This window comes from Protomyctophum bolini (genome assembly GCF_963924005.1).
Source record: "Protomyctophum bolini genome assembly, chromosome: 11".
Classification (NCBI taxonomy): Eukaryota; Metazoa; Chordata; class Actinopteri; order Myctophiformes; family Myctophidae; genus Protomyctophum; species Protomyctophum bolini.
The window spans coordinates 397,499-424,569 of record NC_137872.1 but is presented as its reverse complement, the minus strand read 5'-3'; the positions used below and the strand labels follow the sequence as shown (position 1 = coordinate 424,569).

The 27,071-nt window shown below is 47.2% G+C and overlaps 1 protein-coding gene across 2 annotated transcripts in view; it reads left to right on the top strand.

The window, feature by feature from the left end:
* epn2 (epsin 2) overlaps window positions 1-27,071 on the top strand; it is a 37,734-nt gene that overhangs the window by 4,349 nt on the left and 6,314 nt on the right. Inside the window, exons 2-9 of one of the 2 annotated variants that reach the window (XM_080777016.1) lie at window positions 9,443-10,241; window positions 13,080-13,243; window positions 20,893-21,005; window positions 22,006-22,110; window positions 22,943-23,075; window positions 23,541-23,681; window positions 24,041-24,070; window positions 25,759-25,965. In XM_080777016.1, the coding sequence (XP_080633142.1) occupies window positions 9,811-10,241; window positions 13,080-13,243; window positions 20,893-21,005; window positions 22,006-22,110; window positions 22,943-23,075; window positions 23,541-23,681; window positions 24,041-24,070; window positions 25,759-25,965 (1,324 nt within the window). In that variant the 5' untranslated portion in view covers window positions 9,443-9,810. Of the gene's footprint in view, window positions 1-9,442; window positions 10,242-13,079; window positions 13,244-20,892; window positions 21,006-22,005; window positions 22,111-22,942; window positions 23,076-23,540; window positions 23,682-24,040; window positions 24,134-25,758; window positions 25,966-27,071 lie in introns of both variants that reach the window. The other variant, XM_080777015.1, reaches the window with a different exon arrangement.

Sequence of the window (27,071 nt, the reverse complement as noted above, 5' to 3'; positions counted from 1 at the left end):
ACTTTGGTTGGCCTCCTGGTCTTTGGAAATGTGCTCTATAAATAAAATTTGATTTGATTTGATTTAGCCAGACTGGTCATTGATCAGTTACTGACCGTAGGGTAGGCTAGCCAGACTGGTCATTGATCAGTTACTGACCGTAGGGTAGGCTAGCCAGACTGGTCATTGGTCAGTTACTGACCGTAGGGGAGGCTAGCCAGACTGGTCATTGGTCAGTTACTGACCGTAGGGGAGGCTAGCCAGACTGGTCATTGGTCAGTTACTGACCGTAGGGGAGGCTAGCCAGACTGGTCATTGGTCAGTTACTGACCGTAGGGGAGGCTAGCCAGACTGGTCATTGGTCAGTTACTGCCCGTAGCGTAGGCTAGCCAGACTGGTCATTGATCAGTTACTGACCGTAGGGTAGGCTAGCCAGACTGGTCATTGCAGTGAGAGGCTAGCATGCAGCCAGCCGCCAGGCGCCAACACCACGACGATTACACAACAAAGTTGGAACCGGCGCTAGTGAGACCACCAACGCCGGGCTGGGAAATAAATAAATAAATAGAACAGTTATTCCCCAATTAGTGCGGGACTATTCAGACCCAAACGACCCCCTCTCTCCGTCTGGGACTATTCAGACCCAAACGACTCCCTCTCTCCGTCTGGGACTATTCAGACCCAAACGACCCCCTCTCTCCGTCTGGGACTATTCAGACCCAAACGACCCCCTCTCTCCGTCTGGGACTATTCAGACCCAAACTACCCCCTCTCTCCGTCTGGGACTATTCAGACCCAAACGACCCCCTCTCTCCGTCTGGGACTATTCAGACCCAAACGACCCCCTCTCTCCGTCTGGGACTATTCAGACCCAAACGACCCCCTCTCTCCGTCTCCGGGCGGGACTACTCTTTGGCCACTCAGAACAGCCAAATGGCATTGACCACGCCTCCAGGTCTTTAGTTTACTCAAGTTAGGGAATAAGACCTGGTACTTAAGACACGCAAAATACAGCCCTGACCGTCTACTGTGAGTTCAGCCGGCGGCCATGTTGTCAGGACTGGGATCTGCATTATCCTGCTTTACTTTTACTTTGACTAAAAAAATAAAGAAAATGTATTCACCTTTTTGAGTGCTGACACTCAACATGCACAGCCACCCAGCACGGTGGACACGCCCCTCAGTCAAAGCAAGCGTTGTCAGACTATAGTACGTTTTTAAGTTGTCCTTTCTTTAGCAAGCTTTCCGTCTACCGACCTTCTTCAGGCTTTCTTCAGTAGACCCAAACAAAGCTTGCTAAATAAATACATTGATTGTGCAACAGATCTGAGAGTGCGCGGAGCTTCCCTTTATTTCTTTCTCATGTTCCCTTCGTGGCTCCTGAGCACCTCTCCTCTTAACCCATTCTGACCTGAGATCAGATTCTAAAAATGTCTTGTACATCCTTACAGTTTTCATTCTGACCTGAGATCAGATTCTAAAAATGTCTTGTACATCCTTACAGTTTTCATTCTGACCTGAGATCAGATTCTAAAAATGTCTTCTACATCCTGACAGTTTTCATTCTGACCTGAGATCAGATAAAAAAAAAAGTCTTCTATGTCAGTCGCTCTTCGATAAAAATAAAAATAAAAGCAGACCTACAAGCTCATAGCGCTATGAGCTTGTAGATCTGCTATTTTTCATTAGCTAAAGCACGACATGATGCCAACACCAAAATGGGTTAAGTTTTTTCAGTGGATGAGCGGTGGTTCTTTTTCCATTTTCGTCTTAAGTTTTCTTTCTTGAAAAACACTCCGCCTGCAATCGGTTCTAATTTTCTGATTTTCTCATAATTGCGTCCCCTATACCGAGGGGTATTTGACAGGGTTCTGAAGGACTCCTCTCTGCCTCTCTGCCACATATGAATGTGCAACGAACACTTCACACACACAGATCTGGCCTGTGTTGTGAAGAGTCTCTTCCAGGCCGATATAAGAGAGAGGAGGCGAGGGGAGGAGGGAGGGAGGGAGGGTTGTGGGGCTTCCGGGGGGGGTAGGATATGTGGGACAGGCTCTCCTCTCTTCCTCCTGTCTGCTGTGGGTGGAGACAGGCTCTCCTCTCTTCCTCCTGTCTGCTGTGGGTGAATAGGTGATTATAACAGCAGATGTGTCATTAGGCCTGGGTTGTATTCATGGGGATGCAGGGGGGAGAAGGAGACACTCCACAGGAATCACATTTCACTGGCTTTAACCCAGGCAGGACTGAGGTCCATTAAAAAAAAAAAAAGGCTTCAAAATCCTAACATTTTTCGGGGAAAAACCCATGTTTCTGTGTCAGCGGGGCTCAACCTTTACCATGTCAAGGACCCCCAGAATTATCTCTATTGGGCCACAGACCCCTCATCTCAAAATATGTAGTTCCAGGGACCCCCCCCCCCCCCCCCCCACCAGAAGCCAATATTTTAGTTAAAAACGTTCGCTCTGAAATATATATTCAAAGATTTGTGACACATTTTCACGACTTTTCAAAAACAGCAGATCTACAAGCTCGTAGCGCGCCACCGAGTGGCGCGCTACGAGCTTGTAGATCTGCTGTTTTTCAATAGCTAAAGCATAACATAATGTTTAAAACACCAAAAGGGGTTCCCGCCCAGAATGGATTAAGTGAATTTACGGGATGTGCCAAGTCGTTTTGTCCCCCCCGTGCCCCCCCTCATCTCTCCCCCCCCCCCAGCTGTCATTCCACAGCATGGCCAAGCAGGAAGCTTTGACATACACAGTACACACACACACACACACACACACACACACACACACACACACACACACACACACACACACACACAGGAGCACTTGTTGCCCTGAATTCTGTGCTGCAAACATACAGTTACTATGTAGAGACACACATAAATATGACGGATGCACAAACAAACCCTTCCTCTAATGTGAAAAGGGTCTGGTTTGCGGCCTGCGGGGCACGTGTGCGTGTGTGCGTGCTCACCGTGACTTTGCATCAATCGGATTACCGGGACAACTCACTGTTGGGCCTTCCTAGAGCTATGATGCACAGTTTGGATAAATAGTAAGTAGCCTTGCCGAGCCATGAGTCCCATAGGGGCAGGAGCCTATCTCCTGTTTCTGTAGCCATGAGGCCCATAGGGGCAGGAGCCTATCTCCTGTTTCTGTAGCCATGAGGCCCATAGGGGCAGGAGCCGATCTCCTGTTTCTGTAGCCATGAGTCCCATAGGGGCAGGAGCCTATCTCCTGTTTCTGTAGCCATGAGGCTCATAGGGGCAGGAGCCTATCTCCTGTTTCTGTAGCGTGAGGCAGTTGATGTACAAGTACACCCCCTGGACATGACGCTAGTTTGTCTCAGGGACTTACCCCCAATCCAACCCTTGATGTTGAGTGTCAAGCAGGGAGGCACTGGGTCCCATTTTTACAGTCTTTGGTATGACCCGGCCGGGGATCGAACCCCGACCTCCCAGTCTCAGGGCGGACACTCTAGGCCACTGAGCTGGTTTTGGATAAATAGTGGACTGATACTGTCTCGATTGTATTCTCGACCAAACGTTTATGATATATTCACATTTCCTTTGCTGAATATTGAAGTTGTAATAATTATGATTTGATGCTACTTGAGAACAAAGCTTTGTGTGAGCAGAAAATTCATCACACTCGTCGTGCATGCATGGTTTGATCAATGTGATTGATTGAATACTTATTATTAGACAGAAATGCAAATGGAAATGGAGTTTAGAGTAAACTTTATTTGTATAGCACCTTTCATACATAAATGCAGCTCAAAGTGCTTCACAGGGCAGGACACAAAAATAGAATACAATAAAACACAAGTAGTTAAAATGATAGAACAATGGCAAAGAACAAAATTGAATATAAGAACATAAAATAAATAAAAACAAATAAAAACACCACATGCAGCAAATCAGTCAAGACAGGGTATAGGAACGTGCATATTAAAACTCAACTAAAAGCAAGAGTGAAGAGGTGAGTCTTGAGTTGAGATTTAAAAATGTCTACAGAGGGTGCGTGTCTGAGCTGGAATGGAAGTTTATTCCAGGCTGTTGGGCCGTAGAAGCAAAAAGCTTGAAGGAACACGACACGTTTGGTTTGTTTGATTTGTACATGATCAAATGTCGCCATTGCTCTGCACACCTACGTTCCACTTATAGCAGATCTACAAGCTCGTAGCGCGCCACTCGTTGGCGCGCTATGAGCTTGTAGATCTGATATATTTTTTTATAACATAATGTTTAAAACACCAAAAAAAGGTTCCCTTCCCGCACAACATGGGTTAAACTTTCAGAGGTGCAAGCTGAGGTCATTTGCAGTACACACTTTTAAAAGTGTGCAGAGTTCACAGGGATATGGCGCTGTTGAATAATAGATAGAGAGACTGAGAGAGAGAGAGAGAGAGAGATGAGTTCTAACTGACTGAAGACCTGAAATGCTTTGATCATCCAGCAGGATGGTGTGTTTGTGAGCATTGCTTCCAGTAAACCTCCGTTTTGACCTTTGACCTGTCGTCCCTGCAATTGAAATCAACCCTTTGTTTAACACCTCAAGCTTCCCCGAAAGCCTGGAGGGAAAGCCCGGATCACATGGATCCGCCACCAGAGTGCCTGGTTCCCCCGGGCCTGTTTGGGGAAGCCCGGATCACACATAGAGCCGCCATCAGCTCTCCTCTACTCTCGCCCTGCCTTGTAATTTACCGTTGAGACGCCGGGTTACTTTAAACTCAAGTGAGATTCATCAAAGTGGAAAAACCCGGTTCACGTTGAAAGCACAGCCTGACCATGCACTGGCCTATTAATAATATGTGGGTGGTATTAGAATAATGCTGATACAATTAATAATCACACATCTACTGTAAATGTGATGGCTTGTACAGTCAGTGGCACTTTTGATTGGTAAAGAATCCAGTCGCAGTGTGCCGCGGGTTCGACTCCCGAGCCCGACACAGCCTTCACTGCATGTCTCCCCCCCCCCCCCCCATCTCTCTCTCCCGTTTCCTGTCAGCCTACTGTCTGTCCCTTCAATAAGCTGCAAAAAATATCTTTAAAAAAAAAAGAAAAGAAAAGAATGAAGGACCTTTTCTAACAGCATAATTGTTAGGTGTTGTACAGTACGGTGTCCTGCATCTCTGATAAACGGAACTATAGCTGTGTCTGCGTTTCATCCTGATGATACGTTGTTAAAACAAATCCATGATGTTAAATCATACTAAAGTCTCCCTCCCATTGGGGGAGGGGGGACTCCATTGAATATGTTCAGTACAGTAGATGTTGTTAAATCATACTAACGCCTCCCTCCCATTGGGGGGAGGGGGGACTCCATTGAATATGTTCAGTACAGTAGATGTTGTTAAATCATACTAACGCCTCCCTCCCATTGGGGGGGGGGGGGGGGACTCCATTGAATATGGTCAGTACAGTAGATGTTGTTAAATCATACTAACGCCTCCCTCCCATTGGGGGGGGGGGGACGCCATTGAATATGGTCAGTACAGTACAGTAGATGTTGTTAAATCATACTAACGCCTCCCTCCCATTGGGGGGGGGGGGACTCCATTGAATATGGTCAGTACAGTACAGTAGATGTTGTTAAATCATACTAACGCCTCCCTCCCATTGGGGGGGGGGGAGGACTCCATTGAATATGTTCAGTACAGTTAGGCCACTTTTACACATGTTTCTGCTAGTTTAGGGGCATGTCAGGCATGTCCTGACTGACGTCTAAATAAAAAGAAACCTTCTGAATTCGGACAGTTTTCTGACATGTTTTTGTGTTAGTACGTGGTGCTCAATTTTTCAAAAATAGCGGACCTACAAGCTCATAGAGTGGCGCGCTATGAGCTTGTAGGTCTGCTATTTTTCAATTGCTAAAATATAACATAATGTTTAAAACACAAAAAGGCGTTCCCCCCCCCCCGCCCGGCCCAAAATGGGTTAATCTGAGCACGGGACGAGTGAATCTCAAATCAATAATGCATAATCTCCGTTCTCTCCTGCCCTGCCGGCTGGCTGCCTGCCTTCTTCCCACCCAGACTTTATGGATGTGATTTTCAGACTCCATCACTGGTACAACTCTTTGTAAAAAGCTTGCAATGGAAGTGCATGATATCCATCCGTCTTTGGTATCGATTGGTTTATAACTTTATGTTCCCAAATTTCTTTGGCACCAACTCTCCGCCTTGGTTCTTTTGACGGAGCTAACAAGCAGGTGGAGTTTAACCCATTTAGGGGGTGGGAACCCCCTTTTGGTGTTTTAAACAATGTTATAATTTGGCTATTGAAAAATAGCAGATCTACAAGCTCATAGCGCGCCACCGAGTGGCGCGCTACGAGCTTGTAGGTCTGCTATTTTTGAAAAAATAGTGAAAATATTTTTTTCAGAAAACTGGAGGATTTTTTTAAATTTATTTCGAGGTACCCATTTTGACCTGAGATCAGATTCTAAAAAGGTTCTTCTAGATTCTCAGTGACAATCTCAGCATCTAAACAGAACATGTAGTATACTATAGAACAGAACAGAACAGAACAGAACATGTAGTATATTATTATACTTGGCTGTGTCTGACTATACCTTATATTCTAAATGTATATACAGTTGGAAAACTATATTTACCCGTATAGTATGTGCTGTGTGCTGTATATACTTCGCTATGTTAGATTATATTGTCACACACGATTCTTTGTCGATTATTAATTAATTATTATCTTTCTTTTTACAAAGAAAGATTTGGGATTTTATTTCTTAAATGTTCAGATTAGATTTAAAATGTCCACCAGTGGATCCTGTGACTGCACTAATCACTAATGTAAAGTACAGACGCTTAACCACTTCAACACCAACATAACATATTCTGGGGCAACGCAACAGAAATGGCAGTTAAGAGTTGACTGTGAGAGTGAGAGTGTGTGCACTTTGTATGCAGCCTAATATTATATAATGCACCCTTTAAATATATAGCAGGGAAACTCTGCGCGGGAACTGCAGGATTTAACCCATTTGGGGCGGGAACCCCTTTTGGTATTTTAAAACCTTATTATAACATTGTTATAATTTAGCTATTGAAAAATAGCAGATCTACAAGCTATCCACTCGGTGGCGTGCTATGATAGCGCTTAATGTAGGTCTGCTATTTTTGAAAAATCGTAAAAATGTGGCACAAATCTTTGAATATATATATTCTTTCAAAGTGAATGTTTTTAAACTCCGGTCAGTGCAATCACTTTGTGACTCTTCTCAGTCCCCTTAAGACAGACAGCCGGACACGGTAACAATTTGCCTGACCACAACACATTTTAACACCATGGGTGCTAAAGTATACATTTGTTACTTACACTGCGTTGGTTAGTATAATGACACCTGCTCTGCACTGTTTTTTTTCGGCAGGTGTTACGATAGGGCGGCGGGCGCGATTGTCATTAATTTATTCTTCTGGTTGCCTTCGCAATCAATATTGGTTGGTTTACTAGATTGAATTATATATCTTTGACCCCATTAGTGCATTCTGGGTATACACTGTCAACACTGACACCGCATTTCTGAGCAGCAAGTTGTGGTTGAGCCTGTATTTATAGACAGAATTTCACTTAGTAAGAGTCTAAGAGGCCACACCTTCGCTCAAGTCCAACCCTTTATTAAATGATAAATGGGGGGAGGAGGGGAACCCGATGGGTGAGACTCAGGATGGGGGGTGTAGTCTCGGGAGAGGACACCGTGTATGTATGCGCGCTCGGAGAGTGGGCGTCTCTGCTCCGGAACTGCCCGGGTTCCTGAAGGAGAAGGAGAGAGAAGTGTGATTATATGGAGATGGAGGTAGAAGGGGTGGATGGAGGGGTTGTTCTGGAGGTGGAGGTAGAAGGGGTGGATGGAGGGGTTGTTCTGGATCACGTAGGCACTGAGAACAGGTAGATGTCGGCGCACACAGGTGTGTTTATACTGTGGTGATTGTGGCAGGATTGGCCAGGTGATAATAATGAAAGGCAGGTGGGTTTGATAAGGAGGGGAGTGATTGATAAGGAGGGGGGGGGGGGTGGTTAAGGTCGAGCGGAACTACGTTGTATAAATACGACTTCCCATAATGTCTTGCTATCAGTGGATGACGGGTAACATTTACCTTGTAATGACGGGTAACATTTACCTTGTACGCTGATTAGAACAAGGAAATGTTCCCGTCTGTGGTAAATCAATGCTTGTTTTAATTCTTCATTGTCTTTACCTCAATTGTGTTTTGCTTACCCGACGATAAGCAAGCTGTTATATTTGTGCGCAAAACAGAATGCAAAGTGAAGCTATATTAACATTCAAAGGATTTAGAGTTTAGACCCTTCCTCTCAGGAGTCAGCACAGCTCCTTATCCAGAGATCAGTCGTATTGTAACTCTCTCCCTACCGGGTTAGCGTTAGGGTTAGGGTACAGGGTTAGGGTTAGGGTACAGGGTTAGGGTTAGGGTACAGGGTTAGGGTACAGGGTTAGGGTACAGGGTTAGGGTACAGGGTTAGGGTTAGGGTACAGGGTTAGGGTTAGGGTTAGCCTCGATACCCAGGCTTTTATTTCGTCTGCGCGAAAAATGAAAGCCTGGAGGAACGCATTGGCTGCCTTGGTCTAGAAGTGGGAGTCAACGCTTCCGGGTGGGTGTCGCTCCAAATGATGTGACGTAGCGCTTCACTAGGTGGGAGAGGAGTGGCCAGGGCTGACGGACAGATCGGTGAGATCCAATCAGGGCGTGCGCTAATCTCAGCCGCGACCCACCCCTATAGACCAGAAACGTAACACGTTAGCTCAGGCTAGGGTTAGGGTTAACCCTAACCAGCTAGGGTTAGGGTTAACCCTAACCCTACCGGCATGTGCACTTGAGCCTCTCCAATTGATCCAGAATGCCGCTGCTTCAACCAGCCAAAATTCTCCCATGTCTCCCCCTCTGCTCCCTCCATTGTCTCCCACTCGCTGCCCCGCACAGAGTACAAAACTCTGATACTGGCCCACAAAGCAACCAAAGGTATGGCCAGGACAACGCTCCACACGTCCCAGACTCTTCTACCTTCTGGCTCCAAAACTACAGAATTAACTCTCCATTGCAATCAGAACTAACCTTCCGCTGTAGTCTAAAAACTCACCTCTTCAGAATCCATCTTAGCCCGTAGTAGCACTTGTCGTAGCCCTTGCTTGTAAATTGTAAATTTAAGCTACGATTAGAAAGTTGAGCCAAAACAATGTGTGATTGAGTTTAAATGCCCGATATTAACATAAAATGAGGTGGGCGGGTAAGACACATGTCACTCACAAGAAGTGAGCCGTGTTGTTGGTTCATTGATTGTCTCTTCTCATGTCTTCTCCTTCACCAACCAGCTGTCTTCTCTGTCTGTCTGTCTTCTCATGTCTCTGCTTTCCCAGGTGATGGCGTGGTCATGTGTGTGTCTCATCTCATGTCTTCTCTGTCTGTCCTCCTCCAGGTGATGGCGTGGTCCTGTGTGCAGCCAGCGCTCTGCGTGTGGAGATGGTTTTAACAGGAGACGTTCTGGAGGACTCGGGAACTCGGGTTGGAGAGGCCTCGTAAAAATACACACGACAGGCATACGTGCTTTTTACACACACACACACACACACACACACACAGGCCGCCTTCGTGCCGGGACAACGGACACGGGTGTGTGTGTATTAACGCAAACCGTCGCCCTTCGGAGTGACGGATTCACTAAAAAACCCTCCCTGACTCTGACTCCTGTGTGAGTCCACCCTGACTCTGACTCCTGTGTGAGTCCACCCTGACTCTCCTCTCCTGTCTTCAGAGAGACCCCCCCCCCCCCCCTCCTCAGCCACCATGCCCAGCTCCACCATCCGGCGCCAGATGAAGAACATGGTGAACAACTACTCGGACGCGGAGAAGAAGGTGCGCGAGTCCACGTCCAACGACCCGTGGGGCCCGTCGTCGTCGCTCATGTCGGAGATCGCCGACCTGACGTACAACGTGGTGGCGTTCAGCGAGATCATGAGCATGATCTGGAAGCGCCTCAACGACCACGGCAAGAACTGGCGGCACGTCTACAAGGCGCTGACGCTGCTGGACTACCTGATCAAGACGGGCTCGGAGCGCGTGGCGCTGCAGTGCAAGGAGAACATCTTCGCCATCCAGACGCTCAAGGACTTCCAGTACGTGGACCGCGACGGCAAGGACCAGGGCATCAACGTCCGGGAGAAGAGCAAGCAGCTGGTGGTCCTTCTGAAGGACGACGACCGGCTGAAAGGGGAGAGGTGAGAGGCACGCACACACACACACACACACGCACACACACACACACACACACACAGCTGGTGGTCCTCCTGAAGGACGACGACCGGCTGAAAGGGGAGAGGTGAGAGGGCACGCGCACACACACACACACACACACACACACACACACACACACACACACACACACAGCTGGTGGTCCTTCTGAAGGACGAGGACCGGCTGAAAGGGGAGAGGTGAGAGGTCACGCACACGCAATTTACAATTTAGGCATTTATCAGACGCTCTTAATCCAGAGCGACTTACATTAAGCAAGAACAAAAGCATGGGAATACATCACATAAAAGCATTTATCATGAAACATGCGTAAGCTAAGAAAGTAACAGTGGAATATCTATATAATGAAACTATACATATAAACTATACATATAGTTTCATTATATAGATATTCCACTGTTACTTTCTTAGCTTATAGACGAGGACCGGCTGAAAGGGGAGAGGTGAGAGGGCACGCACACGCACGCACGCACACACGGGCAACGCAGGCACGCACGCACGCACGGGCAACGCAGGCACGCACGCACGCACGGGCAACGCAGGCACGCTTCTGGGGGAGCCTAAAGTCGGCTCTTCGGTGCTACTGAAAATTTCTGACGAGGCGAAATCATTTCGGCTCTACAGCGCCGAAACAGCGGTAAAATAGGAGTATGAATCGGCCCTTAGACTCTGGCTCGCATCTGTGTTACCTTAGCTTTTAACCACTTTAAGCATTATTTTAAACTTTAGCTGTTGCACAAAAAATCATAAACGTGCACAAATCTTTGTATATATTTTCTTTCACAGGAAATGTTGTTTTCTTTTACTTGTATCTTTGCTTCTGGGGGGGGTCCCTGGTACAAAGATGGGGGGTCCCTGGTACAAAGATGGAGGGTCCCTGGTACAAAGATGGGGGGTCGGCGGCCATAATACATATAATCTTGGTGGTCCTTGACATGAAATAGTTTGAGACTCACCGATACAACAAATACATGTGTTTTTCCCCCCGAAAACAGTCAGGATGTAGAAGACATGTGTAGAGGCTGGTCTCAGGTCAGTAACATGGCATTGTGTCCGCTCAGGTCTTTAGAGTCTATGTGTAGTCTGATCTCAGGTCAGTAACATGGCATTGTGTCCGCTCAGGTCATGGCCCTCATTTATCAATCGAGTGTAAAATCTGCCACAGATTGGAGTGCAGGTTTCGTAGTACACCCACGTCGCCACGGCATTTATAAAGTGATCGCAAACAGCTGATCCTTCCTTAATTTCGTTCTGATGTTAATAATTGTGACGGCTGAAATCTATCTGGCACGCCCTATGAAATCAAGCCTCGCCCTCGTTTTTGCGACATCAAAACGGCAATACGTTTCCTGAAACCATGGTAACATGAAAAAATAAGTTTCTCCCGTGCCTTGCTGCTGCCCGCCTCACCCCCCTCTCTCTTACACACGCACAGACGCACAGCACGCAACTTGCAAGCTGCCCAACTAACTGGTGTGTTGTTAAATAAATAAAAAACGAACACCTGCATGAATTAAATAAAGTTGTAGGCCTACCCTGTCTGTTTCCCTCTCACCTCGCTTGCCTTGCTGTCATGCACGCACGCACCTACATGACACATTAAATAAAGCTGTCTGTTTCTTGCTGCCCGCCTCACCCCCCGCACGCCACGCACGCACGCACATATCGCAATTTGCAAGCAACTTTCACTGTGTGTTGTTAAAGTATTAAAGTATTTTTTATTTAATCTACAACAAGATATATTAGTGAACGAAAACCTGAACCTGAACCATAATTAAATAACAAATAGGCACACACACGCTGCTGTTTTGCAGGTGCTCCTCCTGTCCTGTCTGTCTGTCTCTCTCTATCACTGTGGTCCGTCCGTGACCAACTGACCATGCACGTTCGACAGTCTATTTAGATTGCCTCGCAGTCGTTAGTCGCTGCAGTGGCCAGGCTGTCAACTGTCATTATATATGAATGTGCAGCTAAAACCGTATATAGCCTCATGTGGCTGGTGGTGGGCTGGCTGGGTAGCCTATACCTATATCTCGGATGCAGTTCCCACTTGCGCTGGCAGCCATGGCACGGTACATTTGGCATTCGAGCGACGCAGGTTTATTAGATTGCAAATACCGTAACTCCAGAGTCCAGAAAGACATCGGCCTGCTGTAGATTAGGCTACAGTAGGCTACCCACGTTGGGACTCTCCACAACTGCAGCACTGCACTATACTCTCCAACGTCCCGTCATGGAAATATTTCAGCACAGACAGCCCAAATCCTTGCATGTATGCGCTCATGCAAAACACTGTTTAAATGGCTTAAGCATCTCTTGCAACATTGTTTTTAATTGCGCGATTTTATCTCCTACTAATTTCATATGACACAAAGACACATCGTTGATGTATTCTTTAACTTTTTATTTTATTTATATATTTTTTTACATGTAGCCCCTTTTATCTAAACATTTTAGGAGTGAATACATATATGTTTAGATGCCTGTGACAGCCTCTCAGCTGGTCAAACAATGCTGCTCCGCTGTTCTACCACAGAAAAACAGGTGAGGACAAAGCGTACGACAGGTCCCGACCAGACGTGACTTTTTGTCCTACTCAAGTTCAATTTCAAGCTTTGCCGGAAATGGTAAATGCCGAAAATGTCGGTAATTTCGGCGTGCACCCATATTTTGGCGTACGCACGGTTGATAAATGAGGGCCTGTGTAGAGTGTGGTCTCAGGTCAGTAACATGGCTCTGTGTCCTCTCAGGTCTGTGTGTAGAGTCTGATCTCAGGTCAGTAACATGGCTCTGTGTCCTCTCAGGTCCTCTGCTCTGAAGACCAAGGAGCGCATGGCCCAGGTGGGGACCGGCAGCAGCCAGGCCCAGGCCATGGGCTTCGGGAGGGGCTCGTCTCAGCCCAACCTCTCCACCTCCTACAGCGAAGAGTACGGCCGCTCAGAGGGCTCCCCGGCCTCCTACCACGGATGTGAGTACGCACGCACACACGCACGCACGCACGCACGCACGCACAGCACGCACGCACGCACGCACGCACGCACGCACGCACGCACACGTTCCATTATGTTCAAGCACATGGGCAAAGGATGGCACGCGCACACACACACACACACACACACACACACACACACACACACACGCCCCTCTCTCTCTCTGTCCCAGTTTGTGTAACTTTGGCCTACATCCTGAAATGAGCCCCTCCTCCTGCTGTTTCTCTGGCTTTCAGGCCCACAGTAAGGCTGCATTCCTCAGCTTCCACACGTGCACATTAGTGTGCGCGCACACACACACACACACACACACACACACACACACACACACACACACACACACACACACACACACACACAGAGCAGAGGAGGAAGTAGAGTTCACCCCTCCTTCTCAACATGACGGAGGAATCTGCTTTTTTCGCTAGAGAGAGAGAGAGAGAGAGAGAGAGACACAACATCTTTTCTGAGAAATTAGATAGAGAGAGAGAGAGAGACAACCATCTCTCCTGAGAGATTAGAGAGAAAGAAAGAAGGCTAGTAATGTCTTGGTTTAGTGTTGGTTTAGTTTGGGGAAGAGGTGAAGAAGAGAGACAGACAGACAGAGACAGACAGACAGACAGACAGACAGACAGAGAGGAGGGGGTGGTGTTCTCCCACAGAGCGCTTTTTAGAAGGCTGTGCCGATGAGTTTGATATTAATTAGACTCAAATGTTTATACGTTTTCGCGGTGAAATCTTGGACGATAATTTTGTCAAACACGTTTTTTTTGTTGTTTCACTGAAAAACAAAGAATAATCATTGATTTATTATTGGTACCTTGGTTTGTAGAAAAGGGTCCCGGCCCACTGTGGTAACCTCAGAACAGTGTTGTGTTCTGCGGTGCAAACGTAAAGTACGGGCTGGGCAATATATCACAAATCAATATTGTGACCAGACACAAAGAGCCTGTCTTATCGTAATACAACGTATTGTGATATTTGCTTTTGTCCATACTGGAATTTATATCCCGTCAAACTGTACTTCAAGTTCACTTTCAATCAATTTGTTTGAAAATGTACTTTGTTCTAGAATAAGACGGAAAGGGAACAGAAAAGAAGTCATTAGATGAGGAGAAGAAGAGAGTTGTAAAACTAAATGGAAAGAGGGGGGGGGGGGTCACCCCTGTCCTTTCCTATGACCTCACACACGGGGACACGCATTCACTTTTGACCTTTGACCTGGGATGCACCACGGGGTCACTGTGTAGTCGTATGTCTTATCTTTAGAACATGTGTATGTGCTTTAGAACGTGTGTGTGTGTGTGTGTGTCCAGTCATTCTGTGTGTGTGTCCAGTCATTCTGTGTGTGTGTGTGTGTGTTTGACATAGAGGGAGGAAGTTGTAGCCCGCTGACTCATCAGTTGAGGGAGGGGAGGGGGGGGGGGGGGGGGGGGGGGAGGGCAGGCTGGCCAATCGGGGCGAGCCTGGCGTGTCGTCGCGGGTGTTATACCACAGGGAGATGTTTGGGATTCCAGCGGAAGTTTCCGGTTATTGTTAGAGTTCAGCTCAGGGTGTGAATGACCGACCACGCCCCCACGCACAGAGAGTGTGTGTGTGTGTGTGTGACCCACATCCACTCTGTGGCTGTGGACCCGAGGTTCACCAGCCGGCACCACAAGCCACTTTGTCTGTGTGTCTAGTCTTAGTTTTTTAACGATGCCTTTCTCTTCTGTTCTGTCATCCCGTGGTTCTACATCTCAGATACCTACAGTAGTAGATACCTACAGTAGTAGATACCTACAGTAGTAGACAGTAGGATACAGACAGTAGTAGGTATCCTACTTGCTACGTTTGACAAATCGTTGCTGTCATATTTAATCAAAAGTATTCGCAGCTGAAAAGTAATGGTTTTGACACACAATACAAGGTATACTGCCCAGCCACAGGCAGTGTCCTCTGTCCTCCGCCGTATATCCGCTCATAACTAAGAGTAGCTTATTGTGAAAGGGAATGCAGAGCACATTTACCCAAACCGATGAACTCCCAGATTCCATCCTCACTGCACCACCTTAAGTAACCAGTAACCCTGGTTGTCTGCATACTCCTGCAGTCTGGCTCCCCTCCCTGAGGCCCTGTTCAGGCTGCAGTCTGGCTCCCCTCCCCGAGGCCCTGTTCAGGCTCCTACTCCTGCGTTCAGGGCAGCTTCTTTTGGATGTGACGCCTCATATTTCTGCGTAACACTCTTTGCTTTTCTGGTGACACTTCAACCACCTCACAGCCTTCCTTTAAAACCAGGGAAATCCCCTGGAAATGAGAGGATAGACCGATAGATGGATACGTAGACAGACAGACACTATGATGGATGGATGGATACAGAGTCCTCCAGACTTCACCAGACTAGGAGAGAGAATTGAGTGTGTCTGTAACTGTGGCGGTATTTAGCGGTCTGTAACTGTGGCGGTATTTAGCGGTCTTTAGCGGTCGACACCCGTGGATAAAGCAAACCCTCCTCCTCATTTATATCATCATCATAAATCTGGCACACACGACGGCACCGGTGTTTACTGTTTACTGTTTAGGCCATTTCTCTTAACCCATTCTGACCGGGCACCCGTTTTGGTGTTAGCATCATGTTATGCTTTACCTATTGAAAAATAGCAGATCTACAAGCTCATATCGCGCCACCGAGTGGCGCGATACGAGCTTGTAGGTCTGCTATTTTTGAAAAATTCGAAGAACGACTGACATTTTTAGAATCTGATCTCAGGTCAGAATGGGTTCATCAGACCAGTGTGTGTCCAGTGGGAAACCTCGTATGAATCTGATCTCAGGTCAGAATGGGTTAACTTCTAAGATTATACTTCTCACAGCTCAGATTCTCTCACAGTTTTGGGCCTGGAATCCCAGAGAGTGGTACAGTTCAGTTCCACTATTGCTTTGGAAATGTAAACGTACGTTTTCTTCATGCCAATAAAGCTCCTTTGAATCTGAGTGGTACAGATGCACATACGTATCAGTGTTGTTTTCGTCGACTAAAACTAAGACGAAAAATGTTCGTCGACTACCTTTTTTCACTGACTAAAACTAAATAAAAACGAATCTATGGTGACTAAAAACTAAGACTAAATATACTGACAATTTCGTCAACAAATGAAAACTAGACTAAAATGTTAGTAAGGGACTAGTGGACAAGAGATCCAGTTTTATGCTGGGTTGCACGCTGAAAATAGCAGATATACAATCTCACAACGCGTCGCACGCTGCGACGCGTTGTGAGATTGTAGATCTGCTATTTTCAGCGTGCAACCAAAGTGTAAAATATGTCATTACAACGACATCAAGGCCTGTCAAAACACATTCAAAACAGTTTGCTTTGATTGAATAATTGATTGAACACGTATGTACTATGGTTTGATTTGGCTGTGTTGGTGTTGATTATCGTGTATTAATTATTCATTATAGTAAACTAATACTATTATACTAAAAAAAGATCAAGGGAAAAGAGACCTTTTTACACATGTATACAAATAAACAGGCATAAACAAAATTAGTTTGCCTCTTCTACAAAAGTTACTGTCGTATATCTTATGCCGATTATCCATATATGGTATGCTAATAGTTCCATATACAGTATGGTATGCTAATAGTTCCATATACAGTATGGTATGCTAATAGTTCCATATATGGTATGCTAATAGTTCCATATACAGTATGGTATGCTAATAGTTCCATATATGGTATGCTAATAGTTCCATATATGGTATGCTAATAGTTCCCATGATACGAGTTAAGAAACGGGCTTGTTTCAACGTTCAGCCTTAGGTGTTATTCTGCTTTTCTCTATCTAGTTTTTTTTCGTGAACCGTTAGTAGTTTCTTATCAGGCAGTTGGGCTGTTTATTATATTATTATTATATATGTATTAGTAGTGAAAATAGGCTGGAGCTGTGAGCTTGTTGATATGCTATATTTTATGCTAACCCTAACCCTAACCCTAACCCTAACCCACATCCACGTACCGTATAGGTGGATGTGGGGCGTCCTTTTTTTTTTTAAGATTATTTTTTGTCTCTTCTGCCTTTATTGATTGTATGAAGTGAAGACTGACAGGAAAGAGGGAGAGAGAGAGAGAAGGGGAGAGACATGCAGCAAAGGTCGTCATGAACGGGACTCGAACACGTGACGCGCCAAAGCCTACATGTGGGCTGTGGCATGCGCCTGGACCACTAGGCTAGCGGGTGCCCCACGTGAAGCGTCCTTTAGGCTAGCGGGTGCCCCCTGGGGCGTCCTTTAGGCTAGTGGGTGCCCCCTGGGGCGTCCTTTAGGCTAGTGGGTGCCCCCTGGGGCGTCCTTTAGGCTAGCGGGTGCCCCCTGGGGCGTCCTTTAGGCTAGTGGGTGCCCCCTGGGGCGTCCTTTAGGCTAGTGGGTGCCCCCTGGGGCGTCCTTTAGGCTAGCGGGTGCCCCCTGGGGCGTCCTTTAGGCTAGCGGGTGCCCCCTGGGGCGTCCTTTAGGCTAGTGGGTGCCCCCTGGGGCGTCCTTTAGGCTAGTGGGTGCCCCCTGGGGCGTCCTTTAGGCTAGTGGGTGCCCCCTGGGGCGTCCTTTAGGCTAGTGGGTGCCCCCTGGGGCGTCCTTTTGACTGATGCCTGCGTGTCAGTTCCCTCAGTACAAGCTGGCAGGGAGTTAACCGGTGCCGGTTAGTCTCATTCTCCTGATTGTTATCTTCTCTGATACTGTACTGATACTGTACTGCCCTGCCCTGTACGTTGTGTCCATCCTGTTTGACCATCAGCAATTATGTAGCATTCTGGTCAATCTGGTGTATAGCAGAGGCTACACCAGAGGCTATTTTAACAGTAGCATTGTGTCATAGTGTTTCCACTGGTGGTGACTGACTGGGGATATTTTCATCCCCGTGTGGTATTTGTCTTGCTTTATTTTTTCCTCCTTCCGCTTTACTTTCTACCCCTAATAATACTAATCGTCATAATAATACTAATTGTCACGGTACTAGTAAGTCTGATTGCATCATCGCATAGACAATTGGGTTTGGTGACTAAAATAAGAACAAATTTTAGTTTGCAGAAGTGAAAGCCAGTGATTTTGTTCCATGCTGGCTCATGCCATACTGTCCTATAGGGCTATTAACCAACTTGAACCTCAGACAAAATAGCAGATCTACAAGCTCGGAATGCGGTGATGTGAGCTCGTAGAGTGACTGTGTTTGGTGTAGAGTCAAAAAGGCGTAATACGTCAATCAATCTAAGATAAAAAAGGGGTGTGACCCAAAATAAATTGCAATGGTAATCGTTCAAGGAACATCCAAATAACATATTAAAAATTGATTATTATATACATTTTGGATCATGGCAAATTCAGGGGTTGAACGTTGGGGTACCATTAAAAACCATGTAGCATGTCAAACTACGAAAAACCACGAGAAACACTCCTTGGGTGAAAAACGGCCATAGAAACTTGTCCAAATGTGCCCAAATGTGATGACCTCATCACATTTGTCTCACTACCTTCCTCGACTACAATTCCCATAATTCTTTGGTGCACTGCTCCTCCTTGTGGATAGGGTGAGAGCTGTCTTACTGAGACAACATGTAGTACGCACTGAAAGTGCGTGCGTGAATTGTCCCTTTAAAGGTAGAGTCAGTGATTTCACTTAATTCAAATATCACTTATTTTTTTGTTTTGTTGTGATAATCCTCCCTACTATAGAGTGTGCTGACCATATAAGGAGTTCCTCCCTGTCCCCAGTTAACCCCTGGGGGTCAAAAAACCTTAGGTTTCGTTTTTGTTCTCTATCCTGATTGGATGAAAGCTTGGGTCCCACAGCCAAAAACGAAACCTAAGGTTTTTTGACTGAAATCACTGACACCCCCTTTAAGGTGTGTGCCCGATGGACGCGAAGCTAATTCTGTACTTGCATCATTCATTTGCATCGTTGCATGAACTCCACGGTGTAAAAATGACCACCCCAGTCCAGTGGGTCAGGTGGAGCGTACCTAGAATAGTCCACATCCTAAATGTGATCCTCTATTGGTGTGTGTGTGTCTGGGGAACGCCCTTATTCTTGAAAGCAAGTCACGACAAGTGAAGAACGGAGAAGGTTGACAGTTGGAAACCGTTTCTTTGGAACGCTCGTATTTGATCGAGCGTCAAAGTGGAACAAATCTGTCGGGACTGAGAAGAGAATGCTGCTGCTGTTGTTGTTATAGTTTCATGGCTCATTTATTGTAACATAAATAGCTTCCGTGCACAGACAGCACAACACCTTAGCTCACCTGCAAAAGGTCAAACTCACCCAAAACAGAGTTGCTGTTTCACATAAATATATATAAAAAATCACACACGTGTGAACTGAGTGGTGCAATCCCCCCCCCCCTCTCTCTCTCTCTCTCTCTCTCTCTCTCTCTCTCTCTCATTAGAGACACAGCACTACCCCTCTCTCTGTTTCTGGCGCCCCCTACTGGTATGAAAAGTAACATACTCGTGCTCATAGGCACAGGTACACAGGTATGTACACGGACATTACTGGTTGTAGGAGTGGTTGCACCACTCAAAAATGAAATGCCCTCAAAATGAAAAGTAAATTTGACATTTGTTTCTGCGCTTCTACAGACCAATCTAATCTAATCTAAATGTCCACTTCAGGCTCAGCCAAAGGGCTATAATCGCACGAGCGCGCACACAGGCAAATGTGTTTTTGCCCAGTGCCCCCACACACACACACACACACACACACACACACACACACACACACACACACACACACACAGCTGTGTGTGCTAGGAGCCATAGCGCTGTGGTGGTAATAAGGCCGCAGATGGTTGTCCTCTAATCTTCACAGCCCTCCATCGGGGTCGACCAGCTCTTCTTAATGGTTCAAAGTGACCATAATGTGAATCTGGCTCAGATTACTTCATTACACACTCGCTAAAACTCAGTCATCGCTGTTCATTTATCAATTTGGACCTCTTGACGGGCAGTGGGAGGGATGTGACCAACATTAACCTGACCTCTTGACGGGCAGTGGGAGGGATGTGACCAACATTAACCTGACCTCTTGACGGGCAGTGGGAGGGATGTGACCAACATTAACCTGACCTCTTGACGGGCAGTGGGAGGGATGTGACCAACATTAACCTGACCTCTTGACGGGCAGTGGGAGGGATGTGACCAACATTAACCTGACCTCTTGACGGGCAGTGGGAGGGATGTGACCAACATTAACCTGACCTCTTGACGGGCAGTGGGAGGGATGTGACCAACATTAACCTGACCTCTTGACGGGCAGTGGGAGGGATGTGACCAACATTAACCTGACCTCTTGACGGGCAGTGGGAGGGATGTGACCAACATTAACCTGACCTCTTGACGGGCAGTGGGAGGGATGTGACCAACATTAACCTGACCTCTTGACGGGCAGTGGGAGGGAGAGTTCCATTTCCGTGGCCAAGTACAGATAATTCCGGCGGTGTTTGACATGAAAAGGTTTGAGCAGGACTGATGTATAGGAATGATAACTGTGACCTCGGCTACGTTGAAAGTGAGGGCTTTGCCCTCAACCCAGTATAAATAAAGGTGTATTTAGTATAAACGAGTAGAATAATGTTGTTATTATTATGCGTGTGTTTCAGCCACATCTCCCAACGCCGGCTCAGAGCTGGAGCAGGCCAGACCTCAGACCAGCGGGGAGGAGGAGCTACAGCTCCAACTGGCCCTGGCCATGAGCAGGGAGGCTGCAGAGCAGGTACGCACGCACCCAGCACGCACGCACGCACGCACCCAGCACGCACGCACGCACGCACGCACGCACGCACGCACGCACCCAGCACGCACGCAACCAGCACGCACGCAACCACGCACGCAACCACGGATACACTAACATGGTAGAGCATGAGAACACAGATTATTGTACATAATGGGTCATTTCACTTGGGATTCTTATTTTATAAATCACACCCCGGAAGTTCCAGACCCCACACGGGAAAGCGGGCCAGGGTGCCGGCCCGGTTCCGGCGAGCCGCCCATCGTTCCGAAACAGGACAGAGTTACCTTGTGGGTGGTCCCCGGGCGGGTGGTCCCCGTGGGTCCCCGGGTGGGTGGTCCCCGGAAACATCCAGACCCCTAGAAACGCGCCCAGGGGGCCGGCCCGCTTCCGGGCCCACGTTTTGGGGGCATCGTCCTTATCTCTGTTTTCCTCTTATTCTATCTCTGCCCGGCACCTGGTGTTCAGCTTTATTTTATTGTACTTTCACTGAAAACAAAAGTTTAATAGTTCCAAATGACATCTTTGTTTCATCACTTCCCCTGGTATCGTATCCCTTGTCTTGAGTATCCTGTATGAGTTCTCTCTTCCTGAATTGGATAACATTTGTAATCCCATGCCCTGAAAATGCATTTTCAGGAAATAGCATTTGCAAAGAGCTGCGGAGACTGGGAGACGCCTAATATGGCGTCCGCTCCCCACCAATCAGACCGCTACAGCAGCAGAGATCACCGACAGGCGTCTACCATGGTACTGCTGCATTCTGGGAGCTCACGGCGCACCGTCAGCCTGTAGAGCCCTCCTCACCGGAGCATACTTCCGGTGAAGAGATTTGGTGTAGGGGGGTGGGGGGGAAGTGGAGGGAAAAAAAGACAGGGCCAAGTACAGAGCCAGCTCTGGTCAGGTTAACCAGGTTTACTAGTTAAGGTCAGGTTTACCAGGTTTCCTAGTTAAGTGGTTAACGGTGATTGAATCATTACAGGAGGACCGAATGCGCCGAGGAGACGACCTGAGACTACAGATGGCCCTGGAGGAGAGCAAGAAGGGGGGGCCGGGGTCAGGGAAACTGGGCAAGAAGAAGAAAGAGGTGAACACAAACGCACACACACACACACGCACGCACGCACACCAGTGTTGTTTTCGTCGACTAAAACTAAGACCGAAAAAATGTTCGGTGACTACCTTTTTCCAGTGACAAAAATGAAATACACTAAGGCAGTGTAATGTTGACAGCTAGAGGCCTTGTTAGCTGCAGAGTCAGACAGAGAACTGACTGATCCCATAAACAACTGACTGGTCCCATAAACAACTGACTGGTCCCATAAACAACTGACTGATCCCATAAACAACTGACTGATCCCATAAACAACTGACTGATCCCATAAACAACTGACTGATCCCATAAACAACTGACTGATCCATAAACAACTGACTGATCCCATAAACAACTGACTGGTCCCATAAACAACTGACTGGTCCCATAAACAACTGACTGATCCATAAACAACTGACTGGTCCCATAAACAACTGACTGGTCCCATAAACAACTGACTGATAGACAGCACTATAATTGCATTGTATGTAGTCATAGCACGTCATAGTACATATGTATAGCATAGTATAGTATATATGTATAGTTTATATGTATGGTTTCATTATATAGATATTCCACTGTTACTTTCTTAGCTTACGCATGTTTCATGATAAATGTTTTTATGTGATGTATTCCCATGCTTTTGTTCTTGCTTAATGTAAATCGCTCTGGATTAAGAGCGTCTGCTAAATGCCTAAATTGTAAATTGTTGGCAGAAGGAGAGTAGCGCCCAGGATTACAGTTTAGAGACAATTAGCACCGGGTGAAAAAACCGCGGGATACAATTTTAAAAACCATAATAATTGAGTATTTCTTTCTCTTCCAGCCCCAGTCGTCTCTCCTGGATCTCATGGACGCTCCCGAGGGGAGGAAATCTGGGAGTTCTGCGGGGGCGGGGCCTGACCCCTGGGGAGGCGGGGCTTCTGCTGCCCCGCCAGCAGACCCCTGGCAGTCCTACGGTACACGCACACACGCACACACACACACACACACACACACACACACACAGCATGTCTTGGAGTGGTAGCCTTAACTAGTAGTTTGTGTGCATATGCAGGCACAACTTTTGTGTGTGTGTGTGTGTGTGTGTGTGTGTGTGTGTGTGCGTGCAGGACCTCACCTGCAGAGTACTGGGAGTCTTTGTTTAATAGGAATGCTGCCTCTCTGGTCCAGCAGCATTACTGAGCATAGAGCGAGGGAGGGGAGGGGTGGGGGGGGGGGGGGGGGGGGGGAGGAGCCGGCTGTACTGGCGCCTCCTACAGGTTGGTCTGGGCGTCTGTTCATCAGGGTGTAGGGTGAGCTAATGGGATAGGTTTCTTGTCTAGAGGGGAGGGTCGACGAGGCAGAGATTTGCGCACGCCCTGATTGGATCTCACCGATCTGTCAGTCAACCTCTGTGTCTCTCTCCCCCTCCCTCCCTCCAGGCTCGTCTCCTAAGCCAGCCACTCCAGTGGACCCGTGGGGAACTGCCTCTGTTCCCCCCGTGAAGAGCACCGATCCCTGGGCAACCAACGCTGCGCCTGCCGCCGACCCCTGGGGCGCCCGCCCCAAGAACTCCAACGCAGGTGAACTAAACGAACGCATACATGGATGACTCAAAATATGCACCGTTTGTTCACTCTTGTGCAACGGTGGCGAAAATATAAGCCGTTTTTTGGCGAGGGACACCGTCGTACAACCAAAGTATAAATCAGGCTTCACGGTGCACATGAGAGAGGGAGATTCCACAGCTTGCATTTCAGATGTCTTTTTTGTTTCCCATTTTTTTTCCAAAGTTCCCATTCTCATCCATTGTCATTTCTCTGTTTTGTTCCTCCACTATCCATCTGCTCTGTGTGCGTGCGTGCGTGTCCGTCCATCCGTGTGTGTGTGTGTGTGTGTGTGCGTGTGTGTGTGTGTGTGTGTGTGCTGTGGTCCCTTCCAGGTAGCTTTGACCTGTTCAGTACGTCCAACGGTACGTCTAAAGAGGACTTCTCAGAGTTTGACAGCCTGCGTTCCCTCTCCTCTGTCCCCACTGGTACTCACCCTGTCCTCCTGCCTTCAGACGCACTGGTTCTCAAAGGGCGGCCCGAGGGTCGCCCCCAAAGGGACCCTCAAAGGGACCCCCCTAAAGGGACCCCCCAAAGGGACCCCCTCGAGGGTCTTTCCGGGGGTTCCAGGGGGTCCCCGGGCTAAATGAGTTAACCCATTCTGACCTGAGATCAGATTCTATAAAAATGTCTTCTACATCCTGACAGTTTTCATTCTGAACTGAGATCAGATTAAAAAAAAAACGGCTTTTATGTCAGTCGCTCTTCGATTTTTCAAAAATAGCAGACCTACAAGCTCGTAGCGCGCCACTCGGTGGCGCGCTACGAGCTTGTAGATCTGCTATTTTTCAATAGCTAAAGCACGACATGATGCTAACACTAACATGGGTTAATGTAGCATCACAAACACATAGCCATATTTTATACTTCTATACATATCAATTTGGGGGATTGAGAACCACTGCATCTAATGGCACCTCATGGAGTGTGTGTGTGTGTGTGTGTGTGTGTGTGTGTGTGTGTGTGTGTGTGTGTGTGTGTGTGTGTGTGTGTGTGTGTGTGTGTGTGTGTGTGTGTGTGTGTGTGTGTGTGTGTGTGTGTGTGTGTGTGTGTGTGTGTGTGTGTGTGTGTGTGTGTGTGTGTGTGTGTGTGTGCCATCCTGCACAAACCTCTGTATCTGACCAAAAAAATTTGATCAAGATTTTATTTTGTACATGAAATGACATGAAATATTGAGAACCACTGATATAGAAACATGTGGTTTTTCAGAAAAAAATACATTTTATAAATCTCGACGTTAAACAATTTAGAGACGGCCAAAGCAGCGTCCCTTTGCTCCACCGGGGCAGTTCGTTACGAGTGTCATTCTGGTTTCGTCTTCTTGGTTTTGTATCTACGGTGATTTTTGGTGTTTCACGGTGGTTTCAATACAGTACTTTTATCCCCCACTATTAACATCTTCTCGTTGGTCTGTAGTGTGTATTACAGCTACTTGTTGTGTTTTTATATCCATTGTTGTTTAATGAAGCAATATAAGCCACGAGAGGTCTCGGGTAAAGGTCTCAGTGTAAAATACCCGGTAAGCTGGGGCCTCCAGTGGCTTATTGCTTTTCTAAAACGGTTACAAACATATAGCAATATTAACCTAATAAAACGATTGAATTCACAAAAGTAGCTACGCTTCGCGCCACCAGAGCGAGACACATCACTTCCTTGTTGTGTTCTGCAAGTAGGCTATGTGACGGGAGAATAGAGCTTGATGTCTTTACGGGGCTGCCTGGAGCCACACGTTCACAGTCGTATGAGCCGGGCGGTGCTTATAGACGCCCGCACGGCATGTGTTTGTAAAGCAATCAAGCGCTCCCCTTCCCCACAGTAAAGCTGGAATCAGCTGCGAATGATATAAAGTGATTGAAGGAGTGGCTTATCGGTGGAATTTACACCGGTCACGTGACGGTAACCAGCCAATCAGAATCACGTATTGGGGGACTACCCGTTTTAGAATGCGTATTTATGAACTGATTGTAACCTCTCTGTGGGTGTCAGGTGTCATATATAATATAGTATTATTACAGTATTGTAATACTGTAATAATCCTCTCTCTGGGTGTCAGGTGGTGAAGGCCAGTCGTCCCTAGCCTCCAGCAGCAGTCTGGACATGTTCGACCCGCTGCCCTCGTCTCTCTCCTCCACCTCCAACCTCATCAGGAAGACCCCCGAGTCCTTCCTGGGCCCCAACGCCGCGCTGGTCAACCTGGACTCGCTGGTGACCCGGCCGGCGCAGCCCGCGCCCATCGTTAACCCCTTCCTGGCCTCAGCAGGTATATTAGGAAGGAGATGTAAATCCTGGTCTCTAAACTGCCTCCCCCTGGCCAGCCGGGGCGCCTGATGGAGGGGAAAGGAACTGGTTGGAATAACGTGTTCCTTCCACGCGCTACGTCCAACCAGGGAAACTCCCCCCTGTCAGGTGTAAAGGAGCAATTTGGACACTCAGGCATGAAGGGAGCATGAGTTCAAGTCCGTTGCTCTCCCCAGGTTGGCGGAGGGTGTATAGAGCCCAGGATCACAGTAGATGATTGACACAGGGGTGAAAAATGGGTTACAAAATCGTGGGATAAAAAATATTTAATTTAAAAAAAGGAAGGAGATGTGTACTGGTGTATACATGCATGCATGTGCGCTCGTGCACACACACACACACACACACACACACAGTAGGGATGGGAAGATGATTTCTTATTTTCGATTATCGTGAACAAAGACAATAATCACATGGTGGAGATTTTATTCATGGTGAAATTGATCCGTCGTGAACTAGAGGGCGAATTAGGTTCTGTTGAGCTGCCGTTTTGTAAATGCATCAACGATGCGAATATAATCCATCTGTAATAATGGATGAAGCCTTGGCCTGGAAGAGAGGTCATCAGGTGCTCCCCAGCCTTCTTAGGTCACATTCTCACCTAATACTTCGGTAGACTCGAATGCGTATAGGTGGGGAAATTGGGATTCTTGCATATTTAATTGCCTGCGGTTTGCCTTCACACTGTCAATCATCCGCAGCAATTGGAAACGCAGCAGGGGGGACCTTTATCAATGTGTTCCATTCATAAACTAGCTTACACAGTGAAATCTATGTTGATAAAATTACACTCATAACGTGCATGTGTCGTGCCGTCTGGGACCCCCTCCCTCTCTCTCTCTCTTTCTCTCTCTCTACGCACTGTTCTTTTGGCACAGCGCTGCATGAGCGCACTGATATAACTCCCCACACAGCGACAGCACTCCATGTTTACGGCACACACAGACAGACAGACAGAATATTCTGTAGGCTATAATAGGCTACACTGCAGTGTTTTTATGTGTTTTCTTAAGCAATTGATTAATGTACTCGTCCTCATTTCGATCAGGGCTTCAGTCTCCTCATTCG